At 37.3% G+C, this 14,472-nt stretch overlaps 1 protein-coding gene across 5 annotated transcripts in view; it reads left to right on the top strand.

Moving 5' to 3' along the window:
* Nucleotides 1–14,472, top strand: part of TMTC2 (transmembrane O-mannosyltransferase targeting cadherins 2) — a 440,961-nt gene that overhangs the window by 324,468 nt on the left and 102,021 nt on the right. For all 5 annotated transcript variants that reach the window (XM_010338468.3, XM_003927844.4, XM_074402474.1 and 2 more), the window contains one exon: nucleotides 12,422–12,503. In XM_010338468.3, the coding sequence (XP_010336770.1) occupies nucleotides 12,422–12,503 (82 nt within the window). The remainder of the gene's footprint in view (nucleotides 1–12,421; nucleotides 12,504–14,472) is intronic.

Below are 14,472 nucleotides of genomic sequence, written 5' to 3'. Positions count from 1 at the left end.
TTCACAAAACAGCAACTAACATCTTAGTATGACCAGTGTAAACCAGGTGTGCCCCGCTCTTCCCTGCATTTTCACTTTCCATGTGGTTCACCTTTATTCCTCTCTCCTTCACTCACCCTGGGCTTCACGCGGTGTTCTTGTTTTTCTGCCACAGATATTTTACCTACATAGAGGCACTACTTTTGTTTCTGCTTCAGTTTGTTAATCATGCAAATCTTTTAATTTTTAGATCACACATCAATTCCTTTGGAAACCTTCCCTGAGTACTTCCACTAAATCAGACCAACTGCTGTAGGTCAAACGGCCATTGATTGCGTTTGTCATACTCTTAGCACCTGAAGTTTCTCGTGCTTCATCAGGGCAGGAGTTGTGTCTGCTTTTTCTTTCCTTTTTTTTTTTGAGATGGAGTTTCACTCTTGTTGCCCAGGCTGGAGTGCAGTGGCACGATTTTGGCTCACCGCAACCTCCACCTCCCAGGTTCAAGTGATTCTCCTGCCCCAGCCTCCTAAGTAGCTGGGATTACAGGCATGCGCCACCACACCTGGCTAATTTTGTAGAAACGTTGTTTCTTCATGTTGGTCAGGCTGGTCTCGAACTCCTGACCTCAGGTGATCTGCCCATCTCGGACTCCCAAAGTGATGGGATTACAGGCATGAGCTACCACACCTGGCCCTGTGTCTACTCTTAATCACCATTTTGATCCTAGGGCCCAACACTGCACTGGGCACATGGTAGATGCCAATAAATATTCATCAGAATAAAAGGAATCAATGAATACATTTAATGTATTGTGGAAATTTCATTGTTTTAATTAAAAGCAGACACTTTGGTTTATAATTCAGGGATGAATTATATGCATAATTCTAAAGTCTAAAAACAGCCCATTTTAATATCTAAAATGATTTGCATAATTTAAAAATAAAATTTTAGGATATACTTGTGCTGTAACTTAATTATACATTTCATTCAAACATAATTTCTACTTACTTCACCTTAGATTCCTCAGATGTTTTAATGAAATGCCTGAATACTCTTCTTATCAACTGAGATTATGGCTGGATAAGCCTTATGATAAGAAGTTGGTTTTAACTCTACTTTGAACTTGGTGTCATGTTATGATATAGCAACTTAAGTAATTTTCCCAGAGAGAGCATAAGGTGTGGTTGTAGCCTATCAAATTATCTCCACTGAAATGTTACTACAGTGTATGTGGGTGACCCTTTTAACTTTGAAGGGAAAATATGCAAGTGAACAGTTATAGAAAGGAAATTAAGATGGTAGCATTACAGGATATCCGAGTAAGCTAAACACCTTCATTTATGTGATATTTTTCAAGTGAACCATGTTGTGTTTATACCTTAAAATCTAACTTGTTTTGCTCATAATATCAAAGCTGTGTAGAAAGCAATGGTTCAGTTTGAATTCTAAGAATCTCAGATATTTAGTATGTATTTATGAAAGGTGAGTTACGTATGATTTGAAATGGTTATTTAAAATGGTTCTGTATGTATGTTTACTTTTTATAATGCTTTTAATTATATTTTTAATTGAAAACATGATTAGAATGTAAGTAGGTGAGTTTTTTGCTGTTGTTTTTCCCATTTTTCCCCCTTCTTGGCATTCTTTCACGTCTTCTCCTTTTACTTTCTTCTCATTGAACGGTATCAGATTTCCAGTATTCTTATGTCTTGCCAACTCGCGGTCTGTGGCACCGATGTAGTCAGTGTTTCTGAATTTCTTCCATACTCTTTTGTCCTAGCATCTCAGTCACACGGAACTCTATCACTCCACCACATATGCACCTTCCTACCAACACTCCCCTTCATACAGTCTTTCCCGTGTGAATAAATGATACCTGCCTTCACCCATGTACAGCAAGTGAAAATTTGTGAAGTCAAATTAGACAGGCATAGTGGTGTGCACCTACAGTCCCAGCTACTTGGGAAACTGAGTCAGGATGGTCAGTTGAACCCTGGAGTTCAGGCCGCAGTGAGCTATGATTGTGCCACTACACTTCAGCCTAGGCAGCAGAGTGAGACCCCATCTGTAAAACTTTCTTTTTTTTTTTTTTTAATGTGGAGTCATCTTTGACTCTACTTTGTCTGTTATATCCACACCTGATCCACTGGCCACTTGTCTTCAGAAGAGATCCTGAATCATTTCTCACTGCTTCCACTGCTGGCACTTTTGTTTAAGCTGTGGAGTATTAACCTTCTAAGAGGTCTTCCTGTTTATTGTACCCCCTACAGACAGTTTTCTACCCTAAATCTAAGTGTTTTCTAAAATTTCTAAGTGAGATCATATTGTGCCTCTATTTCAAATCCTCCATGATGTTCCTTCCTCATCAAAAGATATTCCCGGGCTCAATTCAGCAGCATGCACACTGGGAGGGAAAGGACACAGAAGATTTCGTGGCTCCTGTACAAGGAGGTCGCATAAATTCATGAAGCGTTCCATATTTGCATAGTTCCCAGAGGCTGTTCTACCCTTTCTTGGTTAACACCCAAGCAAACAATATGAGGAAAAGCAAAACATGTGACATTCAAATTGAAACGAATTTTCACTACCCAAAAGGAAAAAAAAAACAGGAAAAAGAAATTTCAAGCTCCTTACAGAACCTACTAGGCCCTGCACAACGTGGTCCTTCCTGTCATACTCCTGACTCACAGTTGTTTGTGGGATTTGCTCAACTGCTGCCATGATATTTTCCTCCATAGGCCCCAAAACTCCAAACGTGCCAGATGTTTCCATGCCCTGCTTTTACTCCCGTATGTCACTCCTCAAATGTCAGTAAAGGCCTTCCTTTGTCACTTTATCACCTCCCTCCGCCCCACCAAGTTGTGCATTGCTCTCTTCTGCAATATTTTTCGCAAAAGCTCTTAAGATTGACTGTGTTACCTATTTATGTGTAAACGAAGGATTCCACCACTAAAACCGTGAGCTGCACCAGGAAGGGAGCTTTGTCTTGATTACCAAGGCCTGGAACCCAGCCTTTCACATAGCAGGAACTTAATCTGTTGTTATAGAGTCAACCATCACATCTCTGAAGCCTTCTCTTTCATTTCTCAGTAGTTAGATACACTGTGGTCTTGAGGCACTTATTTTGACTAGCATAGTACATTTTTTTAACAGTCTATGCGATGTGTGTTCTTCTCTGCTCATAAGCCTGAAAGATCCAGTGACTAATCTTTGTATTCACCTTTGAATTCCCTGTAGTAAAATGGTCTAATTATACAGATGGTGCTATTAAGAAAATGTTATTAGGTTATAAACTATAATTTATAGCCTGCTTATTTCATTTAGCACTGGATCATGAAGAACTTTTGGAGTTTACATAATTTTCCACAAAATCATTTTAGTAGATACATTGTATTTCACTGAAATGATTTTTGGCTAATCAAGTTCGTGTTGGTGGACATTGAGTTTGTATGAACAATACTATAATAAAAATGAATAGCGACTTCTTTGTATTTACAGGTATTTTCTTAGGACAAATACATAGAAATAGAATTAGTTGGCCTAGTGTGTCTGTGATTTAATGCTTTTCATATGTGTCAAATTTCCCCCAGGATGTTTTTGTTACATATTACTGTATTTCAACAATGTGTTGTTTGAACACCTGTTTTTATGAACCCTCAGGAATATTGAATTCTCTCTTTATTTGGGAAATTTTTTGATAGATGAATAACATCTCTTTGTATCAGTTTGCAGTTTAGGTAAATCAAATACATATTTCTTTAGAAATTTTGGCCATTATTTTTTGATATTTGCAAACTGTTCGTTTGTGCCCTTTGCTCGTGTCGTCTATCTGGCTCCCAGGCCAGAAATGCAGCTGAGTGTGAGATCCACTTCTGTATCTTGAAGGGAAACTCATTCTGTTGCAGCCTTTTATTCCCACTTTGTCAGTCATTTAATTTCAGCCAGTTTTGTGACCTCCTCCTTTCCCATTATGCCTCTGGGGGGCTGGGAAGGAGGGTGTCCTGGCCATCTGATCTGAGCTGACACCACCTTAAAGGCTGATGTCTCTTCAGTGAGACTGGGAATGGGCTTCAGGGAAGCTTTGCTCAGGGTGAGAGTTCTGGCTGTGGAGTCAGCCTTGTCCTGGGCATGCCACAGAACCACTCCTCCCTTGTGAGGGCTCTTCACCTACTCTGGATATTGTCCTGGAACAGAGTGAAACAGTCCCTTTGTCCTCTAGCTGCCCGTGGTGTCCTTTGATGTAAGTTTTCAATGCGTTTAGGTCCTGTGACACTATAAGTGTCTTTCAGCCAGCCTCTGCTTTAGGATGTTTAGGAAAAGAGGGCACAGAAGACCTGACGTTTATGGAAAGCGGGACTTGAGTGACAATTCCAGGAGGACAAACACTAATATCAGTTAAACTCTTCAGCCAGACCATTTCTGCATCAGGTAGCTTTATTCTGTAATTTTTATTCTGATGTTTATATAGTATTTTATTGTATTTTGAAAGCTTTCTAGAAGATGTACTATTCTAGCCCCCTGCCCCCAAAAAATGAAAGTCATGGTCACAATTTGGGTGTCTGACAATTTGATGGGGAAATATTTTGTAATATGTGGATGAACTGTTTCATCATGAAAGTTACCACTGCCCCTTCCCCTTTACTTTGCCTCTAATTAAGGTTAGCGCCAGCTCATAATGTATAATATTGGGGAGAGGCTATTATAATTAAATGGGTTTTTTTGTTTGTTTGTTTGTTTCTTTTCTTTTTTTTTTTTTTTTTTTTTTTTTGAGACGGAGTCTTGCTCTGTCACCAGGCTGGAGTGCAGTGGTGCAATCTCGGCTCACTGCAACCTCCGCCTCCTGGGTTCAAGTGATTCTTCCGCCTCAGCCTCCCGAGTAGCTGGGACCACAGGCGTGTGCCACCATGCCCGGCTAATTTTTTTGTATTTTTAGTAAAGACAGGGTTTCACCGTGTTGGCCAGGATGGTCTCAATCTCTTGACCTTGTGATCCACCCACCTCGGCCTCCCAAAGTGTTGGGATTACAGGCGTGAGCCACTGCGCCTGGCCCTAAATGGTTTTACATGAATCATCTTCGTTTGTAAGAATAAGTTGAACTTTTAGGGTTTTTTTTTTAATGATTTTTTTTTTCTTTAGAGGAAGAGACACTTTTTTATCCTGAAAGCATATTATATAAAAATACTGTGATGCTTAAAAAGACTCAGATACCAGAGTTTGGGAAGGGTGCATGTGTGGTAGTGAGAGGGGGAGATGAAGAAGCGGATGTTGATGGGAACAAACATATAGTTAGATAGGAGGAAAAAGTTGTGACGTTCAACAGCAGAATATGGTGACTGTAGTTAGCACCAATGTATTGTATAGTTCAGAATAGCTAGAAAAGAGGATTGGAAATGTTTTCAGCACATAGAAATGATAAATATTAGTACTCAAGGTGATGGACACCTCACCTCAACATATTCTGACTTAATAATTACACAGAATATCACATGTAAAAGGTAAATGTGTACAAACAGTTGTATCAATAAAAAAATTTAATTTAAAACTGTCAAGTAATGTTCCTTTTGTTTGTAAATGACAGTCATCACAAATTACTTTTTACACTCATTTAACTATAATGCATGGTTAAACAACATGTTTTTCAAACTATACATAAGCTTTTGGACCTGTTTTATCAGCTGCTTTCCTTTCATATTTGTTGTTAGTATAGAGATACATTCGAATGTGAAATGAAAATGCGATTTGCATTGGTTGTGAAAAATAACAGACACTCATAATTGTCAGCAATTCCCAAAGAGTAAACACCAGACATATGGAAGTGGCTTCTAGAACATACTACAGTAAGAGACTGTTCCTTTCCCAAACTTGAAGCAGCCTCTAAATAAAGAGTAGGGCCACTGAAATGAAATTCTCTGGTTGGTTCTTCATTTTATTCTAGTTGGTATTCCTACTGATGCTGAAGGTATAGGTAGTCCCCAGGTAAGATATAAATATTTGTTTGAGAATGTGAGCTAGTTCAGAAAGAACTCTTTTTTATCATTTTAGAAACCTTAGCTGGTATGACAGTTTTCAGATGTGAAATGGAGAAGTTACTACTTTGTTCACAGCTCTTTAATTTACTAATAACATGTGAACATAAATAAGGAAGTAGTAGCTATAAGCTACTAAGTTATGTAAAGAAAACAGGGTTGTGCATGGTGGCTCACACCTATAATCTCACCACTTTGGGAGGCCAAGGCAGCCAGATCACTTGAGGCTAGGAGTTTGAGACTAGCCTGGCCAACATGGTGAAACCCCATATCTACTAAAAAATACAAAAATTAGCCAGGTGCACCTTGTAGTCCCAGCTTCTCAGGAGGCTGAGGCATGAGAATTGCTTGAATCCACCAGGCAGAGGTTGCAGTGAGCTGAGATTGTACCACTACACTCCAGCCTGGGTGACAGAATGAGACTTTTGAGACTCTGTCTCAAAAAAAAAAAAAAAAAGAAAAGAAAAGAAAAAAAAATAAAAGAAATCATAGTAGCCTATTTTTATGTGTTGACTGATTATTTATAGAATACTTGGATGACTATAGAAGAAAAGGTAAAGATTTATGTTAATTTATAGAATAAGATTAATGTACTGTTTGCATTTGGGGAAAAAAGTATATATACATATATTTACATATAAATGTATTATATATTTATGTATAGTAGAAAAAAACTATTTTCTCCTATTATACTCTCAACCTAGAACATGTATGACACAAGTGTCAGTGGGATAATTCCCCACAAACCAATCCATTGTCCAGCAGACACCAACAGGATGCCCTCGTATGAAATTCTGACACTAACCAGAGTTAGTGCAGACCTCACAAGTTAAGAACTCAGTCTCACATGACTGCTGCCCCACTTTAGGTGCCAATCCAAGTTGTAGGTTTCCAGGTTACCCACAACTTCTGTACAACATGACTACAAATTGAAGGTTCCCAGGACCCTCTTCCTGAGTTCAGTTTGCTACTGTGGCTCACGGAACCCAGGAAAACAGATTATTTACTATTACCAAATTACTACAAAGGCTATTTTAAAGGATACAATTGAACAGCCAGATAAAGAGATACACAGGGGTAGGTTTGGAAATGTCCTCAGCATAGAGACTTCTGTCCTGGTGGAATTGAGGTGTGCCACCCTCCTGCAGTATAGACATGTTCTTGTTCACCAATGCAGAAGCTTTCCAAATCCTGTAATTCAGGGATATTTATGGAGGCTTCTTCGTGTAGGCATAATCAATTATTAACTTAATCTCCATCCCTGCTCCTCTTCCCAGAGAATAATGGGAAGGGCTGGAGCTGAAAATTCCATGTTTCTAATCATGGCTTGATCTTCTGGTGACCAGCCTGCATCCAGGAGCCTATTAAGATTTGCCTCATGGAACCCCCACTATTACTAGTAAGTGAGATTCTCAAAGTGGGGAAATGAGGAAAGAAAGCCCTCTTTCCTGTCTCTTGTCTCAAAGAAGGAGGAAGTAAAAGTTGAGACATAGCTGGTATGAGCTCAGTGGCCTGAAGGTTAAACCACCTCCCTACCCTCAAGATCTAAGGTGATTAAATTATTCCCTCTATTGTTCCCATTCAGTCTTGTTCAACCCCCCACGCTTACTTCATCAATCAGGACCCCCTCACATGTACTTTCTAAACTGTAAACCCAAGACCCTTTCACATGGAATGTCTGGAGTTGTAAGCCTATATGAAGGCAGAGGTTTCCTTTGTGAGACAAGCTTGGCTGTTAGGCAACTATGCTACCTTGCTCCCGGCCAAATAAATCACCCCTTCTCCAAAAATATAAAAAATAAAAAATAAAAAAATAAATATTTGCCTCATGAAAACAAAAGACACTCTTATCCCCTAGGAAATTCCAAAGGATTAGAAGCTATGTGTCAGGAAACTGGAGTAAAAGACCAAATATTAGAGCAAAAGATTCTCCTAGCACCCCTGTAGCTCAAGAAATTACAAGGATTTTAGAAGTTCTGTACCAGGAACTGGGAATGAAGACCAAAATACACATATTTCTTATAAATTGAAATATTAAAATTTTTATATTTAAAGATGTATAAATATATATATGCATATTTACATAAACACTCAAAGTCATAATGCAATACAACAATGTAAAGGCTTGGTGTCTTCAGGTGTCGTTTAGTAAAGTATTTCTGAGTTGTGGTTCTCAAGGTGGGTAGTTGATGAAATACATAATTTCTGTAAAGATAAGGGACAAAAGTGTGAGTATAGTTTACTTTTTAAAAATAAAACAATTTAAGCTGAAGCCATGATAGTCTAATTCTTTCTTATATTTAATATTCCTGCCTGCTTTAAGGAAAGTTCTAGAAATGATTGAAGAGGGGTGTGTTTGTGTGTGTGTGTGTGTGTGTGTGCATGTCTGTGTGTGAAAATATGTATTTTTATGTTTATTTGTGTGTTTCTTAGTTAGATAAACCATTGAACTGTCAGTCAGTCATTGAGAGAGATGCTGCTTGCCTTACACACTCACTCAGCTGGGCACCTGAGCTGAACAGTGATAGTGGCATCCAGTTTAACAAAGAAAACAAAATGAATTAGCTTAATACTGATCCCATGATATAGATTAAGGCTCAACAAACTTTACTGAACATTTCTCTTACATTTATGTTTTATTGATGCCAATCAGAGTGGACACGACCAGGCAGTCTTCTAATTGGGATGGTGGTTTCTTTTTCAAGAGTTTAATAAATACAATTTGTTTATAATACTCAATACTGTCTCTTTTTCTTGATTTCTGAACCAGTTCATGTGTCCAAACATGTCAACCAGTAAACAGCATGAGTAATAATGCTGGTTTGTACAGAATGCTGACATAAACTAAAAGACACCAGGAAAAATCTGCTGAGAAATGACTTTTTCTTCACTTCAACTACCAACCCTCTAGAACAATAACAGTTGAAATAGTAAATGTGATTAAGTATAATATTACCTCTTCCTCATGCTTTCCTCCTACAAACCAGCAACTTTTATCCCTGGTTGGCATATGAATTTGGTTGACTTTTAATTTTATGTACAGTAAGTCCTCATTTAACATAGTGGAAACTTTAATAAAGCAAAATAATGTACAGCAGGTCCTTGAAATAACATTGTTTTGTTTGATGATGTTTTGTTATAATGCTGATAAGGGGGGGAAATGGTTTCGTTATACATATTTCACTTGAAGTTGCTGTTTCTGAGAACCTATTGACCACATTAAGTGAGGGCTTACTATACTCTCCTAAGAATTTTCTTTTCATTTTTATCATTTGGCCCTTGGCTAAATAAATAGTGGTCAAAGCAAAAAGATGGATTTTTGTGTGATGGTATGATATCTCCCCCTAGAAAGAACGTTCTGGCTTTCAGCATGTTTATTTTGCATTTAGGAAAGCATGAGACTCATTGCATTTAAAAATTTTGTCCACTGAGCAGCCAGAGACTACTGCCTATTGAGTTTCGCTGCATGTTTTTAAAATTTCATAATATTATTTTGCCAGTGGACTACACAGAGAGATTTTACTACCCTGCTTACTGTGACATTGACAAAAGAGCCAGTTTCTTCTTTTTTGGTCTTGAAAACTCAAGTAAAAGTTTCCTTTTTTAATCTTTGTGTATGACATTTGTATAGACACTGCTTTACTGATGATAGCTTTCATTTTACATCTTTTTCCTAAAGTATCATTTTTTTCAAGTTCTTTGTATATTGCTTTCCAGTGATGATCTTACCAGATCACCCTGTGTTTGGGGGCTGTATATAAAATAAAATACATTATTTGTCATTTATAACTCTTCATTTTTTTTGTATACTATTCAATATATATGTGTGTATGTGTACATATAAAATAACAGTTAACATTTATTGCAAACATACACATAGGTAGTATGAAAGTTAATTTATATGTATCTCATCAGATAATTCAGTAATCCTAGGAGATGGGTTTTATTGTTGACCTTTTTAAAAATTAAGACTATTTTAGAGTAGTTTTAGGTTTATTAAAAATTAAGCAGAAAGTACAGAGTGTTCCCATAAACCTCCTCACCTTCCAACAACCCCAGATATACAGTTTCCCCTATTAGGATCAATTTACTTTGGTGTTGAAGATTTGTTACAGTTGATGAGTGAATTAAAGTCTATAGTTTATATTGCAGTTCACTCTTTGTGTTGTGCATTTTATGAATTTGGACAAGTGCTTAATGCCATGTATCCACCATTATAATATGAGATGGAATAGTTGCATAGCCCTAAAAGTCTCATGCCCTACCAGTCCTCTTTTTTTTTTTTTTTTGTATCAAAGAAATTATAGCTATGAGATGAAACAATTTTCCAAGAGTCACATAGCTAAACAAGTATAGGAGCTGTTCTGCTTTCCTAGAATCTGTGCTTCTACTTCATACATTAGGCTGCCTGATTTGTTACAGTTATTAAATCATTTAGGGAACCCTAATTGGTTTCCTAATTCTTTTTATTTTTAACTTTATGAAAGTGTATGTATAGGAAACATTCTTTCTGTGCTTTCCTTTGAAGTTAAAATGTTACGGGAAACATTGCAGGGAATTTAAAAATTTTAATTATTGGTATTTGACAAGACTTGTGATTTAAAAAGGAGTTACTGAATAGAGTAGCATTACTAAAATGATAGAAGAAATGAGGAAGCCAGTTGTCTGACCATTTGGTTATCACTAGCTGTAGGTGGTAGAGACGGCAGGCTATGTCCTAACTACTAGAATAATGAGTTAATGAAGGATGTAGCAACTGTGAGTTTTTTAAATGAGGGAATGAACAAAAGGAGAGGGAGTATGGAGAAAAGAGTCAAAGCTGCATAACATGTAGTACAAGTTGTACAACCCGCAGCTTGCAGGCAGCATGTGGCCCAGGATGGGTTTGAATGCAGCCCAACACAAATTCATAAACTTTTGTAAAACATTATAAGATTTATGCATGAACCTTAAAAAAAAAAAAACTGATCAGTTATCATTAGTGTTAGTCTATTTTATGTGTGGCCCAATTTAATTATTCTTCTTCCATTGTGGCCCAGGGAAGTCAAAAGATTAGATACCCCTAACATAGCATATTAGGTTAATTATATACCTCTAACTTTAGAAAATTGATCTTCATAACAATAGTTTTAAAAGTATATGCAAAGTGGGCTGGGCGTGTTGGCTTACACCTGTAATCCCAGCACTTTGGGAAGCTGAGGAGGGCGGATTACCTGAGGTCAGGAGTTGGAGACCAGCCTGATGAACATGGAGAAACCTCATCTCTACTAAAAATACAAGAAATTAGCTGGGCGTGGTGGCACATGCCTGTCATCCCAGCTACTCAGGAGGCTAAGGCAGGAGAATTGCTTGGACTGAGTAGGTGGAGGCTGCAGTGAGCTGAGATTGCGCCATTGCATTCCAGCCTAGGTAACAAGAGTGAAAGTCTATCTCAAAAAAAAAAAAAAGAAAAAGAAAAAAAAAAAGTAAGAAAAAAACATTGCTTGAAGTTTATATAGGTAAAGAGTATATAAATTATTTGTCTTTACCATGGTCTGTGGCTTTGGGCACCACCCAGTGCCTTGGTATCCTTCATAGTCACGGTACATCTTCAACCCAACCATGCCAAACAAGATAGAACTGTTCCAGGAAAGTGCTTCTTAGGGGTCTTCTCCTATCTTGTGCCACCCCTCTGTGTTACAGTGGAAGTAACTGTGGTTCAGAGGCCACAACTAGGTGAAGAATGTATACTTCGAGAATCTGTTTAGACTATGGTGTTCTTTCATGAAAAATCAATTTCTTGTATGTAAATGTTCTCCCCTATTTTTTGCTTATTTTCCTTGTGCATATGCTGGTAATATTTACTTAAAACTACAACAAAGAAGGTGACCTAATTTTACATTATTAAATCCTGGAGTACCAGAATTTCAGTCCTGATTAATAGCAATAAGGATAAATAGTAGCTGTTTGAGAGTCACCAAATGGTGACTCTTGTCTGCATAAAGTGAGTAAGGCCATTTAAAATGGCCACCGTTCTTTACAAGGAAGAAGAAGGAATAAAGAGGAAACAAATCAAAGGGAGAAAGTAAAATGGAAAATGACAATAATATTTCTTTAAAACTGTCTTGTCTTTCTGGTTTCTGTGAAACCTTTTTTTCTTTTTTTTCACTTTGCCTCTTGCTTTCCTGGCCTGATCTTTTTGGTGGGCCCTTGTCATCTTCTGTTACATATTCCTCATGCCTTCCAGGGTTCAGACCTCTGTGTTGTCTCTCAACACTTTTTCCTTGATCAACCTCATTTAGATAAGAACAAAATGTTTTTGTTTTCCTTTCCTATCATGATTACCAAGTAGGCATTTGGCTACATCAGTTAGGCCTGAGCAGTAAAGAATTCCTCATGACCTGTTATTGAATCATCCATTTTCTCTGTTTTTCAAGGGTCGTAAGAGTGAGGCTGAAAAGCTCTTCTTGAAGGCTATTGAGCTGGATCCCACCAAAGGCAACTGTTACATGCATTATGGTAAGTGGTTGATAGTTTTTTCCATGTCCTCCACATTTACGATATTAATGTTGATACAAGATCTAGGTTTTGCTGGTAAAGAACATTTTAAGAGGAGATGGACTTTGTTATTGCAGATTTAGCCCCATGTTATATTCCTACCTTCTCATTCAAAACAGTCCTATTACAAGGGCTGTGTGTTATACTTTCCTTTAGTAATTTTATTAGGACTTTAACAAGGATGGCATTGGACAGTTGTTTTTTCAAGTTCAGTGTGGAGTATAAATGAGATCTCATCAGGAAAGCATCTAGCTCCTTGCCTTATGCATAGCTTATAATAAAACATTTGCTTCTTTTTCATTCTAAATGATAATGTATTGCTCTTTGAGCATGTCATTTTGAAGTTTTAGAAGTTTACATTTTGGCTTCAAAAATCTTGCTTTCTGGAAGATATGGATGTACACCAGCCTATAAATGCCAAATATTGAGGCCAAGGATAAGCGGTAAAGTGTACAAAAAATGGCTGTCTCATTTCGTTTCGCCTTGGCCTTAATCAGTCTAGAATGAGGTTACATAACAACTCTGTCACACTCTGCTCTGTCATTAGTAGTGAGTCATGTGTTTAGTGAGGCGAAGTATATAGCTGGTTTGGTATTGTGTAAGATGTGCTTATTTCTACCAGATTTGCAGTTGGAATTTCTTTTAGCGAGCCAAAAAGCATTTACTTTTCCTGATCCCTTGTGGGGGAAAAGTGGCTTTTTGATCACTGTTGGCTTTGATGTATTAGTGACGATCAAGCGGTAAACTTAAAAGTGGACAGAAATTAAATATAAGGAACTAAAGCTAATGTATTAGTACAATATTTAATTCCTTTTCCCAGTCTCCAGCTGTAAAAATGAATCGGTGACAGACTGCAAGTGTAGAAGAATACAAAAAATGATGGAGATACTCAACCAACCACAAATTCATGTTTTGATTTATGTTATTGTGTGTCTATGTTTACAAACCTAGGATTGCAGCAGATTATCTTCCCAGCATTAATGCAGGATGGTACAAGTCCTGATTTTGTCTCATAATGTCATTGTAATGGCATGTTAAAATAGTAGTCAACTAATTTAGTTTGCAACAGATTTTATTTTTATTTTTATAGGTTTTCCTACTGAAGTGCTTCAGGATTTTCTCATGCCTAGTATTTTTGGGTGCCTCAGCTGTCCATGAAAGTAGTTTCATGGTGATTTTCTCTGAGTACTAAAGGGATGCCTGTCATTGCGTGTTATAAAATAGGAGATTTTTTCCCCTATTTGCTGCCTGCATTTCATTTGCCTCATACTAATTCTACTTACTTCATCTTCTAAGCTTAAGTATAATATTATGGAAAATATTATATATAGGTTTTTCATAATCAGTTTCATTAAACATTATCATTGCTCCATTTGAATTGCAATTTCATTATTTTATTAATTTTAAAAGTTGGCTCCCTTATTAATCTGGTTATGTCCATCTTCTATTTTATAAAAAAGTTATTATGACTTTTACATTACATTATGCTCCTAAAATATTATTCTCCAGTGGCAATACTAGTAGGTGTTTCTCCCTTAAGAAATTTTTGGATTTAGTTGAATAGAAAGATCTACAAACTTTTTTTTTTTTTTTTTTTTTTTGAGATGGAGTTTTACTCTTGTTGTCCAGGCTGGAGTGCAATGGCAAGATCTCGGCTCACTGCAACGTCCACCTCCCAGGTTCAAACAATTCTCCTGCCTCAGCCTCCCGAGTAGCTGAGATTATAGGTGCCTGCCGCCAAGCCCAGCTAATTTTTATTTTTTTTATTATTAGTAGTAGTAGAGACAGGGTTTCACCATGTTGCCCATGCTGGTCTCAAACTCCTGATTTCATTTGATCCACCTGTGCCTCAGCCACCCAAAAAGCTGGGATTACAGGCATGAGCCACTGCGCCTGGCCTGCAAACTTTTTATTTTATATAGTATTTGGA

This window comes from Saimiri boliviensis, chromosome 7, assembly GCF_048565385.1.
Source record: "Saimiri boliviensis isolate mSaiBol1 chromosome 7, mSaiBol1.pri, whole genome shotgun sequence".
In the NCBI taxonomy this organism is placed as follows: Eukaryota; Metazoa; Chordata; class Mammalia; order Primates; family Cebidae; genus Saimiri; species Saimiri boliviensis.
Note: the sequence above shows the minus strand (reverse complement) of the source record. Positions and strands in the feature narration are given on the sequence as shown.